At 38.4% G+C, this 27882-nt stretch overlaps 1 protein-coding gene across 1 annotated transcript in view; it reads right to left on the reverse strand.

Annotated features, from left to right (window-relative positions):
- The window catches only part of STN1 (STN1 subunit of CST complex), a 46029-nt gene that overhangs the window by 12212 nt on the left and 5935 nt on the right, over positions 1-27882 (reverse strand). The window contains 6 exon segments of the mRNA XM_037400756.1: positions 4419-4581; positions 4938-5049; positions 6322-6483; positions 8281-8352; positions 12831-12926; positions 17516-17668. Coding sequence (XP_037256653.1) covers positions 4419-4581; positions 4938-5049; positions 6322-6483; positions 8281-8352; positions 12831-12926; positions 17516-17648 — 738 coding nt within the window. The 5' untranslated portion in view covers positions 17649-17668.

The raw sequence follows: 27882 nt of genomic DNA on the forward strand, positions 1-27882 counted from the left end.
TAGAATGTGCTTCCTCCTCTCCACCCCTGCGAGTACTTTTTCCCAATACCTTATAATTTTCTTTTATGCCAAACCAGGCCCTCATTTCCTCTGGACTGGGATCCCCGTTCAGAGCTGATGTACACCTAAGACTGATTTAGTCTACTGAGCAGAAATCTACAGGAGATTACATGGTGTTACACAGAGAGAGAAGAAATCTAGGACCAGGAAATCCTACATGATTTCATGTCCCTGCATTTATTTCAGGAGCAGATGAAAAAATGCTTGCATTTCAACAGTTATAAAGATGTATTGTAGCTGTTAACATAGTCCCGCCTGAGTCACAGGCTTATTAGCCACCACTTTAGTTTTACAAAGCTTTTTCATCTGAGCAATGTGGATATTAAGTAGTTTAACTGCTGATTTAAAGCACCAGCAAGATTTGAATTTGGATTTTGAATTTATCTCTCACAATGTTCACACCTCATTTTGCAAAGTGCCCCCTTCGGCATGTGTTAGTTTCAGGGCGTACAATTCCAGGTTCCCTGGAGTGCTGACAGCAGCACTCCCCCCCACACCAGGTCCTTTTCAAATAAATGAAGCTGTACATCCAAACACAGGAGCATCCAAAAACTATTTGTTGCTTTTGCAAAACACATTCCCCCCTGCCCCACCCAGAGAGAAGCAGCTATTAAATGACAATTTGATCATCACTGCCCTCACTCACAAGACCAGCCAAGGACTCTGCAGCAAAGCCAACAGAAGAATCCATGTCTCCAGAATGAAGTCGGTGTTTTGATCAATATATTCCACCTGATGGGTCTCACACAGCTTAGTGGGCTGGTGCTATGCAACCAGTTATTCTCAGATCTTTAAAGCAAGACAAACTCTCTGTACAATCAATAATAGGTCAAAGAATGAAGTGGTACAGGAATTAGTCTGTTCAAAACACTGAAAGTATGTAACCTCTGGCTCATTATAAATCACAACACACCCTGATGGTGTTAAAGTTTCCTGGTATAACCACACACGTGATTCTACTTATAAAATTGCCCTTTGCAATTTCTCATGCAATGTTTAATCCTTGGCTTAGACAGGTGACAATTTTAGTAATAGTGACTCTGGACATGTCAGTCCTATAATAAGCCTTGCAATATACATATTTAAAGTAGCAGTGAAGCTTCCTCAAGAGGCAGGAAGTCAAGCACATAGCATCAAGAAAGTATAATGCATTACGTTATACCTACAGAACAATGTGCAGGGTATATACAGTAAGTATGAACGATGCTGTAAAACTCCCTGCTTTAACTATTTGTCATTGCTGACCTTGAGATAATATTCAAATCAAGAGAAGTACTAACAGCAGAGTCTGGAAAGCACAACCCAAATTATGTGTCCAAGCTAGTGACATAAACAAACTGGAATGGTAATAGTAAAATAGCACACACTATACCTTATGCATGGAGGAAGTACATAAAAATGGTTAATCAAAATTGGCTGATTGCAAGTCATATTTAATCCAGCTGAGAAACTGGACGGATCAAGTTCACATGTAGTTTTCTTTAAAAAAAAAAAAAAAAAAAAGGAACCAAAGGCTTGTCTGTTTGCCAAATATAATTGCCTAAGTCCAGCAAGTACACTCTTTAGGTTCTATGAGCACAAGATGACTTTTTAGGTTTTCTGCTTGCAGTCTTCCTTGTACCCATCCCTCCAGTCTCAAAAGTAATTTGTTTAAGGGGTAAGGAAAAGGCTACAGCTTAAGGATAGAGAGGGCAACAGTTATGTGAAATAAAGTTCCAGTGGTTTTACAAATCATAACAGTTTTGTTATTTTTGAATTAATTTTTAAAACACCAACCCTTCCAATTCTCTCACCCAAGCTCTCCAATTCTCTCATCCATCTTCTGTAGACTATTAAATTTAAACGTTCCCTACCACATGTCTGAGCAGAGGACATGATTTGAGTTCTACCAGGTCCATCTGCTAGAGAGAAATTTATTCTGCAGAACCAGAAGACTGCACTGCTGGGGAGTCATTAGGACTGGAACTAGGTATGGGTAGGACACGTATGGGATGTGGACAGGCTCAGGTACAGTAATGCTGCAAAGGAACAGACAGATGCTGCCTACCTCAAGCTTTCCCAGCTACTTCCATCTTCACCCCCTGCTCTGCTCCACTGCCAGTGAGTCCATAGCAGCTCACCACCTCCCTGGAGAAAATATCCCATGGGGAGATACCCTCCCACTATGATGAATACTGTGCAAGTATTTTATAACTTGGGAAAGAGATGAAGGGGGTGCACCACATCTCCTAGGATCACAGGGAAAGGAAGAGAGGCAAGCAAAGAGTTTAACAGCAACTGTGCTCTAGAACATTGGAATCAGGGTAAAAAAAGAAATAGTTATACATCCAAATAATTCATCCTTCCACATCCAGGAAAAGTGCAAGAAGTGATCAAATGTGTATATTGTGCTGTGGCCTAATTCGTTCGGTCTACTCATCTAGCTCCTGTCTTGCCAAATAGGCATGAAATAACACCATTCCACTTTAGCAGCACCCTTTATCCTTTTGGTTTGAGGGCAATGCGACACGGAAGACTACAGAGGGGAAAAGAAAGGAAGAGGGACAGAGACCAGATCTGTTACACTGATTTTTGTGGATCAAACTGGGTACTTGACCCTTTGCCAATTATGAGAAGCGACACCTTCAAGAGACAGGGCAGAGGAACAACAAAATGCATTTCCAGAGCATTACTTGGCACTCCTCTTAAGGCATTCCGGTCACTTGACATCCGCAGGTTCTTTCTTATGCAAAAATATATAAGCCTCTTTGCAAGGAATTAATACCAAAGGGCAGCAGGGAGAACTGCAACTTCTAAATAAGTATCTGTGTGCCCAAATTCCTGGGCCATATACTCACATCCTTGCATCAGGGTCAGGAGTAACTATTAATTATTACGATAGCTCCTCATGACTGCTAACAACACTGATGCTACGTTGTTTTTGTTGGTTTGGTTTTTTTGGTTGGGTTTTCTTTCATGCCTTTCAAAGTTTGTTCTGTACCAGTCCCTACTTTAAATGTCTTTGCAAGTTATTTATCATGATCTTTCTATAAATGTCAAAACTTCAAAGATGGAAGTTTCCCATATTAGTCACAATGGCCACTACTTCCTTTAATGTAAAGTGTTTGGGAACTTTTAATACTGTTCCAGCTAGTTTAGAAAAAATACCCTGTCCTATGTTGGATATTCTAGCATCAAACTTCTCTGTCAAAAATGAGAGTAGCTCCTGTTATTGGTTATATCTATGCTTGCTTTAAGGCAAACAACAAAAATGCTTTTAACAAAACTAAAAGAAACAGCTATCAAGAAGCAGCTATCAGCAGCAGTTCAATGGAGCCGACAAGAACAGAGCTACATTATTATATGACCTCATCTACAAGGGGACTGGTTTTTGTGGGTTTTTTGTTTTGGGTTTTGTTTTTTGTTGGTGTTTTTTTTTTAGATTTAAACATCAGATATTAAAACAACATAGCATTTAACTTTACAGTGCATATCTGAATCAGGCAGTGAATATGACTGCCATGGATTTATTTCTCAACAGAAAACCAAAAAGTAAACAAATGAGTCACAAGATTAGTGTATATTTCAGTTGCCATTGGTCACATGGTAAAAGCCTTACCCATCTTACTTTTGCAGAAATTTACCACTTCACACCAGTCAAGAATCTGGTTTGTAATTTATCCAAATAACACAGAGTAATATAAAGCCATTTTACAAAATGGTTTTTGTTCTATTTCCCATTCTGCAGTTGATCAGGAGCATACTATCTCACTGGAAATTTTCTTAAACAGTTTAGTTACACAGAAATGCATGTGAACTGATTTCAATGAAATCCCACCTTTTGATCCTTCCAATCATGGCCTTTCACAACTAGGGATTTTCAACAAGAGAAACACATACCAAGGAGCACTGCTCATCCACTCAAGAAATATATTAATAGAGATGTAGCTTTCAAAAGGAGGTTTAAGCTTCAAATGAAAATCAAAACAAAGACTTTGTGGTCCCTTGTCCTGATCAAATTCAGGATCTCAAACATCTGTCCCAAACAGCTCAAGCACCTTAAAGGGATCTTTTCTGATACTGCCACTATTTATGGATCTAGGAAAGTTAGTGCCTGTTTCAGACTGTAAGGTCACTTGGCCTTAATACAAGATTACCCTTAACAAGAGAATTTTCTCCTATAGTTTTTTTCAGTCCAGTTTGATATCTCTCAAGTGACAAGGTTTCCTCAAGCTCTGTAAATCATTAATGCATAAAGCTAAAGCACTTGTAGTATTTGAATCCTCTGAAGGCATCAGTCTCTTATGTGGTTGTTTACGCTCAAAACCCCTCATATTAGTTCCCCCTACTAAAAACTTGAAATAGTTCCATTCACTCACCTCCTGACAGCTGCAGCTGGGCAGATGCACATCAGCTAGTGACACCAGAGTATCAATTGTTTCCAATTCCTGTTGGTAAAAGGTCTGAATTCTGTTTTCTAATAGAAAGCCTTTCACTTTCTCATGCAGCATGTTGATTGAGAAATTCTGACCCTCCAGGCCACTACAAGGATACATAAAACATGTCAAAAGACAAGAAATATACTCCTCCATCTGATCTGTTGACCTCACCCACGAATCTTGGTCAAAGCTCCAGCATTTTTTACTAGATGCAAGAGGTCTGGTGCACACTAGTTCTCACTTTGGTTCAGCATTATATTTCTTTTCTCATATTATGGATAGGTATCTCATCTGTATGGATCATCAATTATCTGGGAGAAAAGCAGGCCTGCTACTGTATGCTATATCACAGTTGGGGCCAATTCTCTCTCTCTCTCTCTCCATAGTTATTACAATAACAAATAAACAGTAATAAAATCCCACACTTTGCCCCAAAACCAGTCTGGATACTGCATTTACCTCTGTCCCTCCTTGGGGCCTTGGAAAGGTTTATCATAAACTTCTCTATAGAGACAGGGAAGCTCCAGCATTCTTGAAATCTGAATATCACACGCAGGATCATCCACTTTATCTGGAGCAGCAAAAAGAACACAAACACTTGGGCAGGACTGCCATACCAATCTTTTAAGCCAGCATACCAGAGGCAGCACAACAGAGCTTCACATGCCAGTATTAAATTGGCAAATTTTGTTCACTGTTGTTTTTATAAAAACAGAACCACAAAAGCCACTCTTGCTTTTACAGTTTACAAGGAGGTAAATGGCCTGCTGTGGTGCATTGCAGATTTGCTTTTATCTGACAACTTACTTAACTGGAATTTATGATGTCTGTCCTACCTTTCAGCAGTCTTCATCCATTAGATGAAGTTAACACATAGTTAGGACAAAATGAAAGCAATTTAGAGGCTATTTGAATTGCATGGCTCTCCTTCAACAAAACAATTTTATTAATACCAGTCCTTGAATGGGTTATATATTCTTAAGTCTTCTGTCTGGAAAGGAGGGTTGAATTCGCTCTCATATTTTAGCTAGAGTTGAAAAATAGACTTTTAATCTGAGCTATACAGGGTTTTTAAAAGACACGCTTCCTTCCACCAAAGGAATCATCTCAGTATTGTCTCTGGAAGATTTCGCTGGGGAAAACCAACTCTTACACAACAGCACAGACACGGAGAAGAGAAGAAGTTACATAACTGGACACTCCTAGGGTATAAACACCAGACTGCAGAATCCTGCTGCCCAAAGAACTGTTAGATACAGGGGCAGCACTGGCATACAGATCTGTGCCTGGCAGACTGAAGATGAGGAACACTTCTCAAGCATTCTGCAGAGCCAGATAGTTCAGGAGAACCTGGCCTTCAGTAGTACCCATACACTTCAGTGTGCCCATACAGTGCTGCCTGCCCACAGAATGGATTATACAGGCTGTTGACAAACAGCAACTTCTTCTCCAAAGCAGCTAACACTCTTGATGAAGCATGACATAAAAGGTCATCAACTCCCTTTCCATGCTGTTCTACTTCAACACAAAGAAAACTGAAGAGCAAGTCACTCTCACACAGATACCCAACCACAGTATCTGCATAGTATTCTTGTATGTTTGCCAGTAATCTTCTATAGATTTCCCAGGAATGCCTCATTTACAGGCAATTTAATCCCACACATTAAGTAGTGTGCCTTCTAACTCTGCTAAAATTGAAATAAAGACATACAGATGAAAATCCCTTCAGAAAATAAGATGTCTGACAATACAGTGTAAATTATTCAATGAATTACGTACAGCTTAGCCCTTCTCACAAATTCAGACAATGATGTTATGCACATCACAGATCCATAAAACTCACAAAAACACGAAGCCTGAATTTCTCTTTGTTGCCTATAGGTTCGGATGTGACCTCTAACCCTCACAACATCCCCAATCTTCAGCTTGGTTTTCTGGCTCACTATTTCTCGGAGTTTCTTCATCTGTTCAAGCACAGTAAGACTGCTGTGTGTGCTTGGATGATCTGTAAGGAGTGAGGGAAAGGTGATCAGGCATTAAGGCTGATTTGCATTCATCCAAACACTTAAACATCACAGAATCACATGTTACTAAAAAAGGAGTAAGGTCCTAGGCATCGTGTCCTGGGTAGCAAAAATTTTGAGCGACAAAGTTAGTTTACAGTATTATATTTATTTAAATAGTTCAGCTGGGGAAAGGATAAAAGGGAGGAGATACCAATTTACCACTGAAACTGTCATAGATTGGTTGCAAAATTGAAACATTAGTTTGAAATGGGTTCTGTCACTTTTTGATTTCGTCATGCTAAGACAGATGAGAGGGGAAAGGAAAGGTCAACTGAACTTTATACATAAAGGACAACTGAGTCACCTGAGGTGGGGCCAAAGTATTCATGTGATACAATTTGATGTCTACACTGAAGTGAATGCACTTTGACAGAACTTCACATTTACCTAACACACCTTTGCAGGGGAGTAAATTCTTCATAACTTAAAATCTGATTAATGATCCAAGTGTCCCTGCTCATAATTACGTAAGGCTGGAAGAAAGTTTCCTGTGCCCCCTAGAAGCTGTTTCCTTTAGCAACTACAAATTAATTAATTTCCATTAGTAACATAGTGTCCATACAAGCACTAATGACACACATGCAAAATAAGGACATAAGGCTGAAACAAGCAAGCATCCTCAGCCCTTGTTTCATGCAATTCCTTTAATGAATTTAAGTTCCACATAGAACAACCTCATTTGATCGTGGGTCCGCATTACTTTTTTGGCAAGCTGTTCCACAGCATCACCCCTCAAAGTGAGAGCTGTCTCCTAGATTCCAGTTGGGGTTGTTTGTACCACTTGTCATATCATTGTTAAATGTAAGTAAGAATTATCTGTCTGCATAAATGGGTTTGTTCCACAGACATAAGAGCTTTTAACTTTTACATCAAGCTTTCCTTTCCCCACTCTATGCATATGTAACCTTAACACTGGCAGATGATACTAACAACTTCTGTTTCAGTAGTATGTGATCAGCTCCATATCAGAATTGTCAATCCACTACATGAACTTTCAAGAATGTCCAAAGTAGAAAGTATTCCATACTTTGATCTATGAAAAATGGTGGGAGAAATAGCAAAGAGAAAGCCAGACATTAAGCGAGTTCTTCTATTATTGAGTGCAGTAATAGTGTAATTTCAAATTAACAATTTTGCACATGTAGAACTTTCCCAAATTGTAAGATTGCTGGCATCCTCCCACTGCATTTTAAGTTACTTTCAAGTTCATCACTGAAGTATATGCATGAGCAGGAGGAAAATATGAATGCAAATGAAGAAGAGACGATGAATCCTGAAACCACTGTATCACAAGTAAACCACTGTATCACAAGTGTGGGGAATGTCTACCATGTTGCTGATCAATGGATTGGCTTTGGAAACAGAAGTTGTGGCATGTGGCAGATTTCCAGCCTAGCTCCTCACTAGATGAAGTCACAAGAACCATCAGAAGAGGACTGTCTGCACAATGTCACAGCACAGAACTGAAATACCATATTACTCAGATAAGGAAAAGGCACAACAGGTCATAATGTAGTGGTTTTATTGGCATCACCACTGGACACTACACAAACTAATATGAAACTCCCAAAATAGCCCAGGCTGTAGGATGTGATGATCTACAACTTTTTTTTTTTTTTTTAAAAAAAAGGAGGCAGTTGAATTTGCTCCTCTGCAAGTTTGATCATTTGCTAAATTACATAAGACAGACATAAGCAAAACTGTACAGCCAAAGGAGGAATTATTTGATAAATTACCTGGTAAAGATGTTTCTGCTGCCATGGGATTTTTCCAGCAGATACAATTTATAACGCCAGTACTATCATCCACTGTAAAAGAAAAATTGCAAGAATTACAGAGTAAGAAAGCAGGTAGTGATGTTCCAAGAACTGAGGATACATAGATACATAGGGAGATAACTGCCAAGGATATCCCATTCCAAACAGTCTGAAAGGGAAGGTGGGTGCTCAGCCACTACTTACACTGCTAAAATAATCTCCACAGTCATTTCAGTCATGGAAGTAGCTTAGCAGCAGATACCAAGCCTATGTGCATGGTCAGCAAAGTAACAGGTATATTCTCAAAAAAATGTCAAGCACGAATTTAAATTATGAGGCTTCAGTACATATATTGGATCCTAAAGGGTTTTAATCTCGTTGATAAGGTCTGAAGAAGAATCAGTGCTGAAAGCTGAAGCCAGACAAGTTAAAACTGGAAACCAGGCACAAGAAACAGAAACATTACCATAACAGTGAGAAAACAGCACTTCAGCATTGAGGGGTACAGTTATGTGAATAGTCTAGGAGTGCTGCTACCTCCAGCTGCACTGGTTGCCATGCTAATATTGTGCACAAAGTCTGCTGGCCTTTCCCATACAAGATGTTCCAGAGAGCAGAAAGGCAGCTCCTCCTCTAGCCAGGAAGAGCAGAGGGACAGTACATGCTTGTGGTTGTTTGTGCTCTAGGCCAAGAATTACCAGCTTAAAGTATACCTACAGGTGGCATGCACGCCACTTCCGTTGCTGAAAAATCTTAACACCTTCTCCCGAGCAGGAAGCTACCCAGCTTTTCCTGTTTTGCTAGTACCCAATCAAAATAAGTTTTGTGATTTCTGCCCCCGGCGCTGCATGGTCAAGGACAGCACAAAAAGGCAAAACCTAAAGAAAATTAAAAGACTATCAAAAGAATCAATTGTTCTACAGACCAGGACACTGTATACATATGGCACGTCCAACAAACACTGTCTAAATAAAGAGGTACTAAATGTCAACAACAGCAAGGATTGCACTTCATGTCCAGCTAATGCAAACACCTCGCTCCTTGAACGTAACAGTCTCCAAGACTGAGCTTCCACTCTTCATAAATTGGAATCTGCAATTTTCTTTGCCTCCTTAAACCAGATCCATGACTACAAAAGTAACAGCAATGTTTACCAGGAAGGTACTGATTGGTACCTGCAGTCGTTTCCTCTGGGAACCATAGCATCAAAGCAAAATACTTTTTTATTGTCTCATGTGTTTTGAAACAATCTCCCTGTTTGGGTGGGGGGCTGTCCAATTTCAAATAATTGTCTTGCCTTCTTGTTTCCTAGTAGCTTAGCTGCACATCCCTAATAACAAACATACAGCATTTAGAAGATGCAGGCAATTCCAAATGCCATCACAAAAGCGTGTTCATCTCACTGCTATAACCCTTTTGAGCTGCTGTGTCTGCAACTATTTCAGCAGCTTTATTTTTGTACCAGAGCATAAATAATGATCTAGCTGGTAGGATTTCCTCTCCTTGGTATAGACAAAAAGCAACTATTTCAGCAGGAATCAGGAGCCTCCATATATCATGCCAAGCCATTCATGCAAGCCAGCAATGGCAGTAAGAGAGAAGGCAGATGACATTTCACTTGTTACATTATTGCAACTTCTAGATGTTCCAGCTTGCAACTGGTTGTTGCACCAACTGTGACAGATATGCTTCCTAAGAAGGGCTTAGCAACAAAACAAGCAAGACTGAAGGATTAGGAGGCCAGACTCCTCCTCATCAGTGTAACAGCTGAAAATGGAGTCCCAGAGAGATTGACCTGATCATGACTACCCAGGGAATCTACTAGCACACAGCTCTGAAACAGTTTTCCCAATTGATAAATAAAAGCAGACAACGAACTCCTGAAGCACAGATGAATGAGAACCCTTGCAATTGTATTCTAATTAGACAGAAGAATGTTAATCTATTTTAAATGCACACAAGGGGTCTTCAAGCTTTTGAAAACTTCCTGTGCCACCCTTCCTCATCTCTTTGGGTTTAAACTTTTGTTTAGTTTTTTGTGAGTTTTGTTTTTGGGTTTTTGTGTTTTGTTTGTTTGGGTTTGGGGTTTTTTTGCTCTTATATTAACTATTTAAGGGGAAGCACTCTCAAAGCTACCTGATAAATGAGATATTTGTATTAATTTTTATTTCTTTATGATAAAAAAGGGTATGGTTCTTGTAGGGCCTGTGTGAGCCTACGAGATCCTGGTAAGAATTTTTTCATTTGTTTTTAAGGCAAGTGCTTTTCAGCCTTTCAAAAGAGTCCTGGAGTATAAGGAAAACCACATGTGATGTTTGGTTTTGTTAAAAATAAAAAAATAGGAAAAAAAAGGTCAGAAAGGTGCATTAGCTAAAATATGAGCTTGTTCGAGGCCACACTTGAATTAGATATCCTTATCCTAATTGATCATAATAATAAATAATAATAGCAATAAACAATCAAAAAAATGTCAAAACCAGGTTTTACACAGCATGTAATTTATCTATTTATTTTTTAAGCCAGGAAAGAGTCCAGTTACTCTCTTTTGCAATTATTATTTTGTCACCAGTTCTGGCTGTACGGATTTCGGCACAGAGAGGACCTAAGATTCTCTTAAAATGAGCAGTGTGTATTCTGTAGACAGGTAAGAAACGAGGGAGGGACACAGCAGCAGCAACACAGGCATTTCAGTTCTCCATCAGAGAAAAAGTACAAAGGGGGAACTGCTTTTTAAGTCACTTTTAAACAGATGGTAAGTGAGCAGGTACTGAGCACTGTGCAACGCTCCGACAAAATGCCTGCTCTGTGACTCACCAAGCAGAGTCTGTTGAACTGAGAGATGCAAGAAGTTACAAGCAGGAAACAGTCTAAGAAGTTCGGTTTTACGCAGGTGGAGTCAGCCTGCCTGAAAGAGAGGGCAGGCTGGGGAGGGGCACCCTGGCAGGTAGCCTGAAAGCTCAAACCAGGAACTGCTGGAACAAAGAGTGGAGTTGGATGTGAAAGGACAGCAGGAAGCCAGGCTCACCGAAAGGTCGGCTGATCTCACACTAAGGCCTTAATTCCACTACTCTGCAGTTTCTTTTTATTTCTGTTCCTCCATTTTCTGCCCCAATCAAACATTTCTAGCAAGTTTACATTTGAACTAATGCTGAGAGCAGTGTGGGAAACCCTTGCCCATAGATTTGGTTTTGCCTTTGTCATTTTGATTCTATCTTCCTCTGTTCTCCTGAAGTCATAACTACATTTGCATACTAGTGCAATAAAAGAATAATAGCTGACGTTCAATTTGCATTTCAACACTTCATTACATCATCAATCACATCTCCGCCTCTTAACTCAGGTACTTGTTTAGCCTGTGCTACTTCAAGTGCCAGAGAAACTTGTGTTTTGAAATATTTACTGTCCATTATTTAGCATAATGGCAGGGTAATAACAAGCATCCAAAAGTTAGACTTAAAAAAAAAATATCTAGAAAATATCCACTCTAAGAAACTTACAGGGACATTTCTATAGAGCACAGAGTCAACTCCAAGCAGCTGCACCAAGTGCCGGGTATGCTACATGCAGTAGCAGTTAATGGGACTCTGCAGCAGTATGATGCAACTGCAGGTGTTGTGGAAGCTGGGACCTGGTTAAGCTATCAGCTGTACCTTCACAATACTCCTATGAGTCAGGGGGATGTTGCCGACTCGATTTTCTAAGTGAGGGAATTGGGTAATAAGAGGTGCTCTGTGACTTACCTCCATCAGACAGAAACCCATGTCAGAGAAAGATACTGGACATGAGTCCATCAAGTGTTTTGACAGGATCTATGCATTTGGCTCACCCTTCCTACTGTGAGATGACCTCCCTCACCTTTTGAAACTTGCCACATCACCACTACTTCACTCTGCTTTTTCACCAGAAGAAAAAAATCAGCTGAACAGAATGACAATCAGATGTTGCCATGTTAATAAAATAGTGTGAATACTGGAAAAAGTTATAGGGAAGAGATAACTCCCAGCTGGTGTTGGCAAGGACTGGTACTACAATGCTTGAGTTAGATTTGCTAAGACTCTTACGCATCTAAATATAAACAAGCTCCTAACTGCTATTAAAAGCTGGCTCAAGATACGACAAAACATACAAGTCAAAACGGATTTCTAATGTTCAAAAAAAATGAAGAAGTGACTTCTATTTGCAGGCACCGTTAAATCTGTTTATATCTGAACAAAGGAATTGCATGCATATATATATATATATCTCTCAGAGGAAGATGGAGTCCAGTGACAAAGCAATACCCAAAATCAAGAGTTGCTAGATAACCCCAAGTGAATCAGTTACTCTGTTTTAACTGTTTGTTTCTCTGCTTTTGAAGTGGACATAAACCCATAGCTTCTGTAAGTTTGCTAAATAACCTTAACTGCAGAGATAAGAGCACAGTAGTTTCAAGAACAGACAATGATCCAATAAGGCAACCTTTAAGCTCTAATGGTAACTAAAGTTAGAAGACCAGTAAGTGCAAGAATAAAGAAAGAAACTTTTCTTACCTCCACAACTATAAAAGGCATCTCGCTCTCTCATTTGAACCACTATCCCGACAACATCCACCTGTCTTATTGGATGTCCGTTATAAAAGAATATACCTAGACAAAGAACATTCTTGGTAAGCGTAACTATTTTTTCAACATCTTACTTTACATAGTCACATACAGTAAATATGTAAGAAAGTATGGTTTTTACTGATATCTTAAACTTGACAATGCCTGGATCAGTGACAACTGGTAACACCAGAAGGAAGAACTACCAACTCTACTTAGGATACCAGAAGCTTGCTTTTGTAGAGTGTCAGAACTTTATTAACCTCTTGTTTTCTTGCACATTTGCATCTGAAAAACAGTTTGCTGCAGTCATTAGGGGTTTTCTAGGGTTGTTTTGTTTTGTTGTTTCATTTTGATTTGGTTTTGGTGGGGGTTTTTTTGTTTATTTGTTTTTTCCCCATCTTCATCAGGCTTCAGAATAAATAATAGAACACAACAGAAGTAGTTTGAGCTTCTCACAATGCAGCTATCCTGATTAAGGCAAAGCAGTCAAAAGGAAAACTAACATAATTCTGTCTTTCATTTCTAAAAGAACAGGAGCCACGGGAAGCAGGGGAGAGAAACATCCCTCAGATAGCAGAGTACACTATGCAGTCATTATGGACAGCATCTTGAACTTCAGTTTCTGAAATAACGTGTTCGAAAACCATCCCTTCAAAACTATCTCTGTGCATCTATAAATACGACTTTAATAAGAATAACACATAAAAACATGTCCAGGAAACAGGGAAAAATCAGAGCCCAGTGGACTTTGACAGCACTGAGGTTGCCACATGCTGCAATTCCTTTTAGGAGAGTAACAAATGTTAACAAACACCAATGTAAGAATGATAAACTGAAGCTTCACAGTTCACTAGCAGGGTAATAAGGCAACAAGCTCCAGACATATCCTGGGCTAGCTAATTTTCAGTCAATGTGTTTTCTTCAGTTTTCAAATACTGCTACTTTACTGAAACATGCCATCTGGGATGTTCAATAATTGTCTTCTAAAAACTAGGTAACTCAAGAGACTCGGAAAGGAACATTTGCCTCCATAGACTGTGACAAGTTTTATTCTTACAAAAGGAAAGAGAAACACTGCAGCAAGGGAGTCAGAAAAATGTTCTGTATTAAAAGAAAAAAAAAATCAAAACCTAAATCCAAGAATAACTTGTCCTACATAGCTGCTAGCCTTCAATGAGCTTGGAATTAACTTTCTTCACATAAGACAGACAAAACCCCAAAACTTTCAGAAGAAATCACAAGTGATCAACCAAGCAGCTAATAAACAGTAATTTTGTTCATAAAAAAATCCACTGCAATGTTTTGAGGATGCATCTATCACTGTCATCTTAGAGCTGGCTATAATAATCGTGCAGTCACTGCTCAGGTCTGGTGTAGAGAATGGTTAGCAGGTCTGTCCACCTTTCTCTCATTCCATTTACCAGGACACCAGTAAACACTGCTATAGAAACCCTCAATGGAGATGTTCCCAGTGTATATAATTATTCACTAAGCCTTACAAAACCTCTATAAAAGAAGGTCTGGGTCAGTTTCAGGGTAAGTCAGTGGAGCAGAGACTCCAAGCTCCTGACTGTGCAAACAAGCAACATGTTATTATGTTCATCTCCCAGTTAGTAAACCGAGTTTTGGCAAGTGACAGAGACCAGATAAATCCAGTTCTCTCCATCCCCATAAATTCACATGGGACTCCACCCTTACTCTCTGAGAAACTACCTGAACTAATTTGAAAGATGAAATCATATTTACATTAGTAGTTGTTGAACTTGACGATTTCAAGGTGTAAATTGTTTCTCCTGCTAGCTTGCTTATTCAAATTACGTTCATATTGGTAGCAATACAAATACACTAAATATTTGAAGCTATGTGCAAGCACATTCAGTCAATGGTTACTCCCAGTAACCCAGCAAATGACACTTACATTAATATGCTTGTTACCACAACAGGAAGCCACAGCAGCAGTATAGGGGGCTATAGATATAAAGCTCTCTAGGGCAAGTTCTGGTCATATCTTTACCAGCATTACAGAGCACCGAGCTGTTTGCCACGGCTTTAATTATTATTACCTTCTTTCAGGCTATTTGTAGCTTCCTTCATTTGGTGATAAGCTGTTACAATGCAGTGGTGCATGATTAACTCTGAGAAAAGCTCATTTCCATGATATGATTATGTGTTACAACCAAGTTTGCGAGTTTGACACCCACTCTCATTTCAAGGTCTCTAAGACAACACAATTGCTGTTTTTATCTGGGAGGTTTTCCAGTCTTCTTGTCAACATTTATAGCAGTGGAGTAATTGGCCAGGTTTATTGCTTTCCTCTGTGATGTTTTAAGGGATTAGTCATTGTGGCATCAAATTCTAACGCATAAATATGGAAAGAAAAAACTTACTAGGTCATTCAGTCCATTTCCTTAGGGCCAATGCAAGACCCTTGTGTACAGTAAATTCCTGGCAATCTGTACAGTCAGGATACAAACAATCCCAGTAAAGGGCATCCCACCTTTTTCCTGGGAAGGCTGCACTACTGTTTAGCAAATCTCACTCTAAGGATGTTTTTCCTGACATTCAGTCTGTGTTTCTTTCCATTCCTCCTAGTTACAACCCTTTTGTTTTGCACTCATTCATTCTTAATTACCGTTACTTAATGACTGATTTATAGCCAATCATATACTTAGCTTCAGCTGGTTTTCAACAAATCCATTAAAGGCAGGAAATACTGACAGCAAACACCTACCTTCTTCCTTCCCCAAAAGATACTTTTTAAGTGTTTCTGTTGTGCTACCATTTGTTGCCAGTAAATAAGATATGCTGAAAAATGTCTGGTTTGGTATATATACAGCACCAGGAGAATGAACAAAATTCAGGATGTTTGTTCTATGAAATTTCATTTTATTCTTTAAAGTCTGGTTTAGAAAATTATACGGGATTGTAAGCAAGCCTAGCTGTGCAGAACACCAGATGCACAGGAAGCAGAGAAAACTCACATGCACCAACTTTAAAGGCTGGTATCTTGACATGACAGATCTTGACGCTTCCTTACAATCAACTTAGGCAAAGAAAAAAAAAAAAAAGCAACAACAAAACTGGAAGTTCCTGACACAGAAGACAACACACTGAAGGAAATGAATAGAAAGGGAAGTGAACAGGGAAATTAAGGTAATTTAGAGGCAAGAAAAAAAGAGAGCGGGATGGTGCTTTCTAGGACTCTTCCTGCTCTTGTGAGATGCTTGTTGATGTTTATAAGTTTAATTCTTTTTAATACATTTTTGCATCCAAACTACAACCCTATTCTGCTGACATAGAAGTGCTTTGTATTTTGTTTGAAAACAATTAAAATGTCTCCAATTTAAGCAGGAACATTTTTTACCAGATGCATTTGCTATACCAGTACTTCTATAAGACTTCACACTTTAAAAAGACCTCTAAGTACTACTCACTCTAGTGCAAGCATCAACAACAGACTCTAGCCTAATTCTTGCAATGGATTTAAGACAAAAATTTCCCATCATGTTAAATAACAAACAAGTATATATACTGGGCTTTGCAGTTTGTGAAGTCTCTATGTACATAAAAATGATTATGATTAGAGCAAAAAAACCACCAGTCCTTCATTTCTGCAAGAATAGCGCTTTGGTTAGCCTTGCTGTTAAAGAAAAATAAGTGAATAACGAAACCTACAAGGCAGAACATATTCAAAGAGCCAAACAGATGTACTTTGTCTCTGTGGAGGAAAAAGAAGAAAACACTCAAATAAAACACCAAAACCAAACCGAAACCACATACTCTGCTTAGGGTTTACTTCTTTTCCTCATTAATTCTAAATTTTTTGGGTTCCTCCCTGATAATGTTGCACCTTATCAAGCTTCAATTTGGAGAAGTGAATGCTTCTACAGCAGAAAACATACTGCGGTCTATTTGAAGTCTTTTTAGTGAAAACAGAAATTCAAGGTCAGACCCGTGTTCCTTTAGACAGACACATGGTTGATATTGGCTGAAGACCAGCAGGAAACAGACTGCAAAGTATACAGTTTCCAACAATGGTTAGGAAATAAAAGGTGTAGTATAAGATTCAGCACAGATGCCAGAATTTACAATATGGTTGTTCAAATGTATGAAGAATGTCATACATTTATCATATCTAGAAATCAAGCAGACAAAACCTGTATCTGTTTTACAATATATTAATATCCATAGGAAAAAGCAAAACACATACACCAAACATCATCAACTGTCAAAATTTTGCAAAAAGGCATAAAATCCTTCTCAGATGTTGTAGAGACTGTAGAAAGATATAACACACATGTCCAGAAAGGACCAGCATTTTTAGAATTAACTTTATCAGAATATAACAAGTACTACCATGCAGAGGGAACACATTACGGTAATGTAAAAGAGGTTCTGTATCATATATATGAGAGGAAAAAAGACATCAGGAGACACACATTTTATTTTTCACATATACTTCAAGTGCAACCTGATGTTCTTAGAACTGTTAAAGATACTAATGTCACTTAGCTTAGGGGCATGGAAAATTACTGGGTTTTGTGAAGCATCCTGTAATCCCTTGATAAAAAGCACAACATAAAACAATTATAATTCTGTGTGCATCGTAATCAGCACATATAAGTACATACCTGGCACTTGTTTAGATTCTCTCATTTCTTTTATATCTTTAATATAGAGTCTTGCAAATGCAGAAAATACAGGATCCATCCCCCAGTGCAGAGAAGGTGTCTCTTCTTCATACTTCCTGATTTCAGACTGCATTCAAAACCCACACTCAAAACCTGAACACAGAAGAACCTGTAAGAGTTGTTCACATGTTCCAACCGAATGAAAAAATAGCTTGTGATTTCATACACAATAACCAGCAGAGCTGATGAAGACACAAAGGAACTTATCTAATAATACAATGTTATCCTTGTGTCACTACATGAAATATTCAAAGTATCAATACTGATGATTTACTCTTAAGTACTGAGACAGGACAGCAACAGCATTTTGCCCAGCTCCTTCAAATGTAATAGAATTTCAGGGATTTCTCCTCTGTGGAGCCATAAATAGAGAACCAAATAAACACTTCTTTAGAAGAGCAGGATTGCGGGATAATAATTGGTTACTTTCTGTTCAGTTACTTTTCTCCCCTCTCATTCTCTTTCCCTTCCATAAAATAATTCTCCTCACTGTTCATCCTGTGCTTTATTGCAGTGGTGTGGGAGGCTTATTTTATACAAGACAAAGCCAGTCAGCCCTTCTTGTTTTGGGCATACCTTCTCCAGTAACTTTGTAATTATTACTTTCCCCTTTTACTGCTTCAGATTTCCCTGTTTAATGTCTGCTATCTTCTGCCATTACCACGGCCAATTCTTTGCTTATCACAGAGCTAATGTCAAAAACCCCAACACTCAATTCAGGAAGGAACTTTGTAGAGATTTGGAAGCTGAATATACTTATTAGCTTCTCCTGTATGGATAGCTAAATTGTTTAAAGCTCTGCAGGTCACCCTCGAAGGGGTGTCAGCCACTTAGAGCTGCAGGGCAAAGCGGACTGATATTGAATAGTGTGTAATAGGGCTGAGATTTGGCAGCTACAGTCTCCTGAGAGGGAGCAGCTCCCTGCTACAGGTTGCCAGTGATCTCTGTAGTCCTCAGGAGACACTTCCAGCTACTGATGTGGAGGCAGCACACCTTGAATATCACGAGAGCATCTTGCTTCTTCAAGAAACAAAAGAGCTCGCATTTTGCATGATTTCTGTTTTCACACTTAATGTTTAATTTGAGGCAGGAAAAGAGTGTAGCACTACATGCTACAGCATTGCTGACATCTAAACTGGGAAAAGAACTGCAGATGACAACTATATTAATTTCCAATTTTTAAAAATTATTTTTTTAAAAAACAACACATGGTTAGTGATATTTCAGCCTTCCTTAGACTGGTCATTTGTTTTGTGAGATGTTGAAAATACTTGATTTAGTCAGTTCCACCCATCACTTCACCTTCAAGTAACAAACTATTTAGTTTTCTTTACACCCCAATTTATGTCTGTCTCCCCACTACAGGCAGCTTTTCCCAATATATCCCTTTTGCACAGGCAATGTCTACTCAAATGTCTCACCATCCGTTTCTCACTCAAGCCTCCCCATGAAGCATGCTTTTTCTGCTGCTGAACTGCAGGCATCGCTCAGCAGAAATTTATAAACTAAGCTGTTAACTGTACGATCTTAATAATATAAAGCTGCTATTCCTCCATATGGCAGTTCTCCAGTGCTTGCTATAGTCTATGTCAAATTTAGACCATAAACTTTCCCAAGCACACACATAGCTTGAACCTGTATTTTACTTAGCATGATGATTTTCATAACAATATTAGTCTTCCTCATCCCTCTTTTTGTTTGCAGTGTCTAGTACAAAGTTGAAAAATACATTTAGCCCAACAAAAGGTCATGTCGAATGAGAATCTACACATCAATTGATAAACGTACACACTATACTCAATCAAGGTTAACAGATAATTGGTTGGAAAAAAGAAAACCACTGCTGGTCAGTGTCATCCTGCCTCCCATCCACAAACAGGAACTTTCAAGATATAGTTTTGTCCTTAATGGTGCTGCAGTCCCCAACTATTCACTTTTAGTGGCACTTTTCCCCTGACAAGAAACATGGATACAGGCAGAGCCTTGTTTGCCAAGATCATCTTTTATACAAAGTAATATTCCGTTCTGCACCACGCCTCCCAACTGAACTCCTCATGGTTACAGATTCTGTCACAGCTCCGCACAGTCTTTTCTCTTAGACAGATGGCAGACTGAGATAACAAGCCAAAAAGAGAGAACTGGGTAACAAGCATGTAACTTCTTGTACTGTGTGTAAAAAGCCACTCATTGGAGTAAAAAGCAGAAGTCACCCCTGCACCTGTGTACATCTGAGGGGAAATCAATGAAGCAGTGTCACTGGAGATTAAAAATACCTGCATTTTGGTGTGTAAACAGCTATCAAGCCTGAAATGCCCAACTGTTAACAGATCGATAGCCAGAAGTCCAAACAACACCTCTAGCCTCAATGAAACATCTCCCCAAATCTTTTACTGCTTCCCTGTCCTGAAGGGAGAAGGATTTCTGCAGCAAAACCTCTTTTTCTCTCTAAGTAACTACTGGAAGTCAAATATCAAATTCTGGAGCTTCTTCTACCTCCCAGGTCTTGACAAAAAGTAAATCACACTCCCAGTGCTATGAAGGCATCACAAGATTTCCCCAAGTCCACAGGACAAATCTGAAGTCATGACTTACAGACACTCCATCCACACCAGGCTGGAACAGTGAAACCGTACTGCAGCCACCCACTGACTTTCGACACTGTCTGACAGGCATACGAAGAGCATTCTGCAGCGCAGCCTCCCCTTCCCGCTTCATGGTCCCAAGAGCCCTCCCAACCCCTGCCACTACCCAAAACCAAGCCCATCTTCTCTTCTTCCCTCCTAAGTAGCCAGTCGGTAGCCACATTTGAACAATGACCTGTTTAAAGCCAAAAGCTTGTGGCCTACTGGGAGGAAAAGATATTTACTGCTTCCTGGACTGCTTGCCTCCACACACTCCTATTACCAGTTTAGTTTTCTCATGGTGTTAATAGCAGTGGTCTTTGTGCTCCTATAGCAAAGGAAGATATTAAGTCAGAGAAGCAACCCTTTCCAAAGTACCTATTTTTCAGTTAGTTTCCAAGCTTGTTTCAGGCAGATTGATAGTATTAGAAAACACAATTCTTACAAGGCAGATAAAATTCTTCCAATCAATTTTTCTTTTGCTATATAATAGTATTTTCCCATAACATTTTCTTAAATTGGCACAGGAAGCCTCTACATCCCAGGCACAATATCCCAGGGGTTAATTAATTAGTGAGTCATCCTGGCAGAAGTGGAACTTGCCATTATGCCAGAAGTGTTTCCAGCTCTTAACTGGAACCATTGGTGATATGCTATCTGCAAGGAAGATAACAGCTACCCTGTACAATGAAGATCCAAGGGGCAAATAGCAGGCATTGTGGGGATGCACAGCATTATCATCAGTGAGAACACAGATAGCTAACGAGACAATTCTTAACAGATATTATACGTACAAATGTTTAAGGATTAAACTAGCTTTTGCTAAAAGACAGTGATAAGGCTTAGCAATACAAACAATACAGAGTCCTAGCAAAAGGTCATCCCTTTCTGCAACTTATTTTAAATGCAGCGTAATGACCTTACATTTGCTGTAGTGCAAGGAATTCAATCCTGCCGCAGGAGAGAAAAAAGGCAAGAGAAGCATCTGGTCCATAAGTTTATAAGATATCTGTATTCTATTTTGACCTCTGTATAAAATAACTCCAAAGAATGGTTATAAAGGCAAAAATAAAATTAAGTTCTGCTATGTGGACCACTTCTTGGGAAAACAACTCTGTTTCAAAGGCAAAAATCTAAAGTTTACAGAGTAGTTATCTAAGTACAAATAAACAAAAAGCATCAATTTATTAACCTGTTAAAATAAGGTTGTCTCTTTCACCTACAGCTATCAATGACAGCTTTCCTGACTGTACTGAGAATTAAACCAAGTCCATAAGCCTCAGAGTTATCTTGTGAGCTCAGCAAGGTATTATCCTAAAAGGGAAAGAAGGGAAACCAAGGAAAATTGGCAGCCTTCCCAACACTGCCACCACCCAAAACCAAGCCCATTTTCTTTCTTCCCTCCCAAGCAATCTACCTGGTAGCCTTGTTAGAATAGTTCCCCATTTAACACCCAATCTGGCCAATAAACTTCTTGACTCCTCTTCCTGTGTTCACCTTGTATCTTTTTAAAAAATGGTAAATGATTAAGAATTGGTGGTCTTCCAATCCCAGTGAAAGGAAAACTCTGAAGAAGAGTATCTGTTTTAACGTTTCCTGTAATCTTTTCTCCAACTGTGATTAACAACCACAGCTCTTGGAGAAAATTCTTAGTTCAAGATGAATCGTTTGGAGCCATTGAAAATGTATCTTGCCAGCAGTTGTCTGCAACTACTAGCAGACCACTGTAAAGATTCTCAAGTCAGCTGTGAAGCAGAAGCAGAGAATATTTACCCACCAATATAGGCAGCTTAAACATCCTACCAGGCATTCACTCTTCTATAGTAGTGCTGATGATTTAACAGCTGAGGAGCTGCTTCCTGTGTAAGACCTGCCAACCCAGTGCATTAAAACAATGTAAAGTCACCATTGGTTTACTTGAATAAATCAGGCTACAAACTGTGGCTGTTAAAGAACTGCTTCATGGGTCAGCCATCCCTGCCACAGAGAAAGCAACTTGTGGAAAGAGGAGCAGAGTCAACAGCTGGATTTTGTAACAAACTCTCTCATCTGAATTGAACTCATATGTGTTTCAGTCAACACCCTTACGTGAAAAATGACTGTTATTCAATTCTTCATGATCAGCAGAAGCAATTCCAGCCTGATAAAGCTAAAAACATTTCTTTAATTAAATATGGTGGTTTTAATTACCCAAGGCCACATAAAACATTTTAAATTAAAAACAAACAAACCCAGTATCTTATTATACAAGTAGATCTTAGTGAGCTTGAAAGTAAAGCCTTTGGTTACAAACAACATGGAATAGATTCTAAAAACAAAACTCACCCATGGACTTTTTACAAATACATAATTAAAAGAAAGTTTTCAACAACAGTGACAATACCAAAATACATCACTGAGACCAAAATACATTGCTGAAGGAGAAAAAAGGCTCCTGAAAAGATGATACCAACTTTACAGCTGTTTGAAAACTATCAAACCCTAAGATAATGTCAGTTTGGATACACTTCCTACCTGATGATTCTATTAAAAATCAAGGTAGGGTATGCACTTTTAGTCTTTCATAATAAACTACCTTCTGCTGCTGCTCATGCAAAGTCCTGTAAGTTCAGATGCTACATGCTGCAACAAGCATCAGTAAGGGCACTGCATGTCTTGTAGGTCTTACATACAAGGCAACTACAATTCCAATTTAAAATAATTGTTTTGAAATAAAGAGAACTAGAACTCCTCTGTACTTCCAGAAGTTTAGCAGTTCCTGAGATGTGACTTGTACAAGTGTTAACATTTTTCTAACCTCCTGAGATAACACATTTACCAAAAAGAATTACAGAATTTTTCTTAAAGATACTGCTTGAAATTTTAAACATCATATGTCTTTTAGACATAGATATTAGATTATATTACAGTACACTTCCCCCAGCAAGGGAAGATGGTGCAAGACAAAAGACCCATCGTCACAAACTTTAGCCAGTAGGGAATCTATCATCAACATCAAATGGTATTGCCCACAATGCCTATAATAATCAGGATATAGATAGGAGGAAAAAAAAAGTGCCTTGTTTTTTCAAGAAACTGACACCACTACTGTGTAATAGTCTTCCAGTGAAGTTGATGTCTCCTTGTCATAACTTGTAATGTATTTCCCTCTCTGTTTTTTCCTTTCCAGAGCACTGCCTAGAAATCCTTCTGGACAGGTGCATGTGGCTGCAGGAGACCAGACAGACAGGCTTCTCCAACATAAACAGTCTTGGAAGGAAGGGGGACAAAGCTTGCAGCTCTAGGGTGCCTTCTTTGGCATCACAATTTGGTTTATATGCAAGTTAAATTTGTAACTATGTTTTGGCACCCAATTTTCCAAAAGCATGATTCTGGAAAACCTAGAAGGAAGTGTGCAATGAAATAAACAGTAGAAGTAGCTACTTCTGATCCTTGTCCCATGTATTAGTCACAAGATATTTTCCTATGTATCAAGAAATCAGCAAACCACTCAACAGACCAGTAAACTAGCTCTATATGTTTGTCACAGACAGATGTAAGCTCACCGTAAGTAAGGTAGCAGTAGTCACTCTGATATTCAGAAAGCTTCACTTGCTATATATATTTTAAAGCTATTGGATAATCAGGCTGAAGCACATTCTTCAACTAATTCTCTAATCTGTCTCGAGTGAGGGCAGGAGGAAGTCTATGAAGATGATTAATTCTCTCTGAAAGCTCTTAATCACCCACAGTGTCACCAGAAAGAGCTGAGCTGCTGAAAGGACATTCTTTCACTGGTAAAGAAGGTTCTCAGTTATTAGTGTGAAATAAAAACAAACAAAACTAAACCTAAATTATTTCTTATAAGTAAGTTTGCTGCTTGGAAAAACAGCAGTATGGATTCTTTAGTAGCAAACAGGTTCTTGGCAAAGGACTTTTTTTTTTTGTTGTTATAGATACATGTAATTTACTGATCCAACATAATGGAGTATTAACTCATTCAAGTCAACTAACAGAGCAGAGAAAATAAAACGCAATTCACCCCAGCTTAAGGCAACACAGCTAGCTTTCCTACTTTGGTATAGCAGTATAAAATAAATTTAGTGCCACTTCTTGAATGAGCATTTTAAATTTTCAGAAATTTGGGTAGAAGTGGCAAGCATTGGTTAAAAGTTTTCTGAAGCTGTTTGGCCCGTGAACTCCACAACAATGCTGACTCAATTTCTAGAGACAAGTTTTCCTGTCCATTTCTCTCCCTCCCCTTCAAATTAGTTTATGCATCTGGTGTAAATTAAAACAGCCTCTGGAATGAGATCAGAATTTATACGAATATTCACAGCACAACACAACGCTCCATTACAACCAGAGACTTCAAAATAATTAACCTACCATTTGGTCTAGGTACACAGTTGTAATAAAGTTTTCAAAATATTCCCAGTACACACCAAAACATTAGATTATGACGGACCTGCTTAACGTTCTGAAATCAATTTAAATTTTTCCTTGCTATACAAGTGAACCTTTTAACTACATCAGAACACTGTGAGGCTGTGCTTGAAACACGGTGTCCAAATAGCACTGTTGTTGGTATATACAAAATAACTCAAATCAGAATTTTTTCGAAGCCTCAGATCCAACTAGGACAATCATACATTTTGTGAGCATAACTCATTTTGAGCTCTTTTGGAAGGTTGAGCCCCAACTTACTGTTCTTAGAAAAACACATATAGTTGGCTTGACACTGATCTCCATTTCTAGACTGGCTGCGTTTGTTCCTTGTTTGGTTGGGATTTTTTATGCTTTACACAAAATTATTTATTTCTCCTCCAAATAAAGACTCATCATGCTTCCTGTCTGAAGGCACTTTTGTAGAAAAAAGTTTAGACATTCCAAAAGACAAACCTGTGCAAAATTAAAGGCAGCAGAAAAAAAAGAATTGAGACTATATACATTATTACAGTATCCTTTTTTTTCCTGAAGGAAGTTTGGACTATCATCCCACATAAGAACAAAGCTTTTCTTATGCTTTTCTAATGCTCCTCACAAAGGTCCTCTCAGCCAACATCTAGGAAAAGTATCAAAAGGATGAGGGTTTTTGTATCAAAAATGGTACAAATCACAGCCTGACATTCTCTAAATTTCTTTAATAACTGTGTCTCCTTTCTGAGGACTAGAACTTTTATACTTGAAATCAATCACAGGATTTTGGTCACACCCAGGCTGCTCTGACCTACAAAACCAAGAAGGTGCATAATTTGTTGATTTCTTAAGACAAATTTTTCTGCACAATCTCTTACACTGCATTCTATGAACTTTGAATAATCTGAAGAGCAGTTTCTTCAAAAGCTGGCTCATCATCCCTTATCTTCAGCTACTAAATTCTATTAGGAGTTGTTAAAAATCCAGAGACTTTGTCCTCTATTAACTTTTGGGTTAGCAATTTTTGTAATTCTCTGAGGAAGTTCTGAAATAATGAGGATCTTACAGATGCTCCCTCTGAGGTCTGTCCAAAATCTCATCACTGAGAGCTGCTACAGGACTGATACAGAACAGACCAAAACTGTTCAGGAATACCTGTCCTGAGACATGAGAATCTTCTTAATGGCTTCCTTTCTATGGAGTGAAGAAGGCTAGACTTTGCTAATGATGATTTTTGCTCGCCTTTAAAACAGGAAGGCAACAAATGAACATAATACTATTAAGATTCTTGAAAGAAAATACTTCACCAATGACTGTGGCTGCAACTTCTTACATTCCCTACATGAATCACTGTCACAGCTAATATAATGAAGTCACTACTATTTCCAACTTCTTCATATGTAAAAAAAAGCCCAAAAACAAACCAACAGCCTTTTGTAAACAGATTTAAGTGTCTCCTTAGCTGCATCTGAATAGATGCCACTCCCTATCTCATGCTTCTGAAAGCAAGGCACTCCTGTATACTGCATCCAGAAAAATATATTGTAGCTCAGCCAGAAGCCACGGGAATTATTTTTCCTATAGGTAATTTTATTTTCTGCTACAGAAAATTCAGTCCACTTAATGTAATGGGCTTTTCCGTCGTAATCCATAAATATTGTGCGGTATAATCTAATACATAATTTTACAGATTAGATGTTAGATTAAATGTCTTTTCTATCAAAAAAAAATATTCTAGAGTACTCAAGACAAAAAGCGCATCACATCACAATACTCTGTTTTCTTATAAGCAGGTCCTAGTGCCCGAAGTTTGCCTATACTATTGTTTAACACACAATAGCTGCTGTTTGCCTTAACAATTAACACATTATTACAGCTCCACACATTGCTGCTGTACCAAGAAGAGATCCTACATAAACCCAAATTCTACCTTACAACACACAGTAAACTATTCTTTTGCCTCAAAAATGAGAATTACACAATTGCTTATAAAAATCTAGGTAAAAAGAGAAGAACATTATACATACAGAAACTGTTTGAAACATGGTTGTAATATAAAAATAAGATCTTTCAATGAAAAACTGCTGTTTTCTCCATAAAATCAGTTTATATTTTAAAGTTTAGCTTTGCATTAATAAACAGTTGGTATCTAACATTCCAAATGTTATTTCCCCTTTTTGCTAGTAGACACGTCTCCAATGTTATCCCACTGCAAAGTCTCTCTTTGGGATATTACTAAAGAGTCAGTAGTTTTCAGTGCTATCTTTTTGTCAGATTGTCCTTTTTTATGTGTGTGCGTGTGTGTCTGTCCGCAAGATGTTCCCTACTTTTCAGTATGGTATATTTTTAATAATAGTTGTAGAAGATATAATAAACTTTCTGCTTATGCTTACCCCATAACCAGGACTGGGTTTGCTGGCTGGTTGGCCAGCCATAATAAAAAACAGATTTAAAAATAACTCATTTTCATATTACAGAACAAGTTATTCAGTCCCAAGATTCCAGAGCTGATCAGAATCATAAGAGACACAATGGCCATTCTGGCAAAAAAGGTTCCTGGCAAACAGAGGAAGAAATTCAGGATTTGCAGCAAGAAAAGCAGCAATACTTGCGGGGGTTTTGTTCAGACATTTTTTGTGCCAGTATTGACTGAATGCAATACTGAGATGCAAAGCTATCTTTATCCCTTAATAAATTTCTAATCCTAGCTGCTATGTGAACTAATGCAAATTTGAAAGCCACAAACAAAAAGAGCAAATCAGCTCATGACTGCTATGCAAGAGGAAAAGGTCTAATTACCATCTGGAGGAAAGACAAACATGGTGAAGCATTTGTAATACATGCTTTCATGTGACTTAACTAAAACTTCTAATAGCCATCAGATGGAGAGGGCTCTGCAAGTTTTAAATACTTTGCCTTGTGTTCATTTACAGCTTTGATCAAATACATTTAACTTTAAATGAAACATAATTTCAGATTATTAAAATTGTTAGAAAGAATACAGCATTATAACAAAGAGTAGTAGTAATTCATTCCTATATTATTTTAAAAGAAATAAATACTCTACATAGACTTATTCATGTGTGGTTCTGTGAAAAATTATTATAGTCATCAAGACATGGAGAGAAAGAGTTTTTTAGACGAACTACCATATTAAAAAAATGCAGCTACACACTAATGCAGCTCAATATTTTAGTATTACCTGAACATTCCTATAAAGGAAGTTTTTCAGTTAAATACAGACCAAAATGTCCAGTCTTCTGGAAAAATTTTATCATGAATGAGGAC

The sequence above is a fragment of the Falco rusticolus genome, chromosome 9 (assembly GCF_015220075.1).
Source record: "Falco rusticolus isolate bFalRus1 chromosome 9, bFalRus1.pri, whole genome shotgun sequence".
Classification (NCBI taxonomy): Eukaryota; Metazoa; Chordata; class Aves; order Falconiformes; family Falconidae; genus Falco; species Falco rusticolus.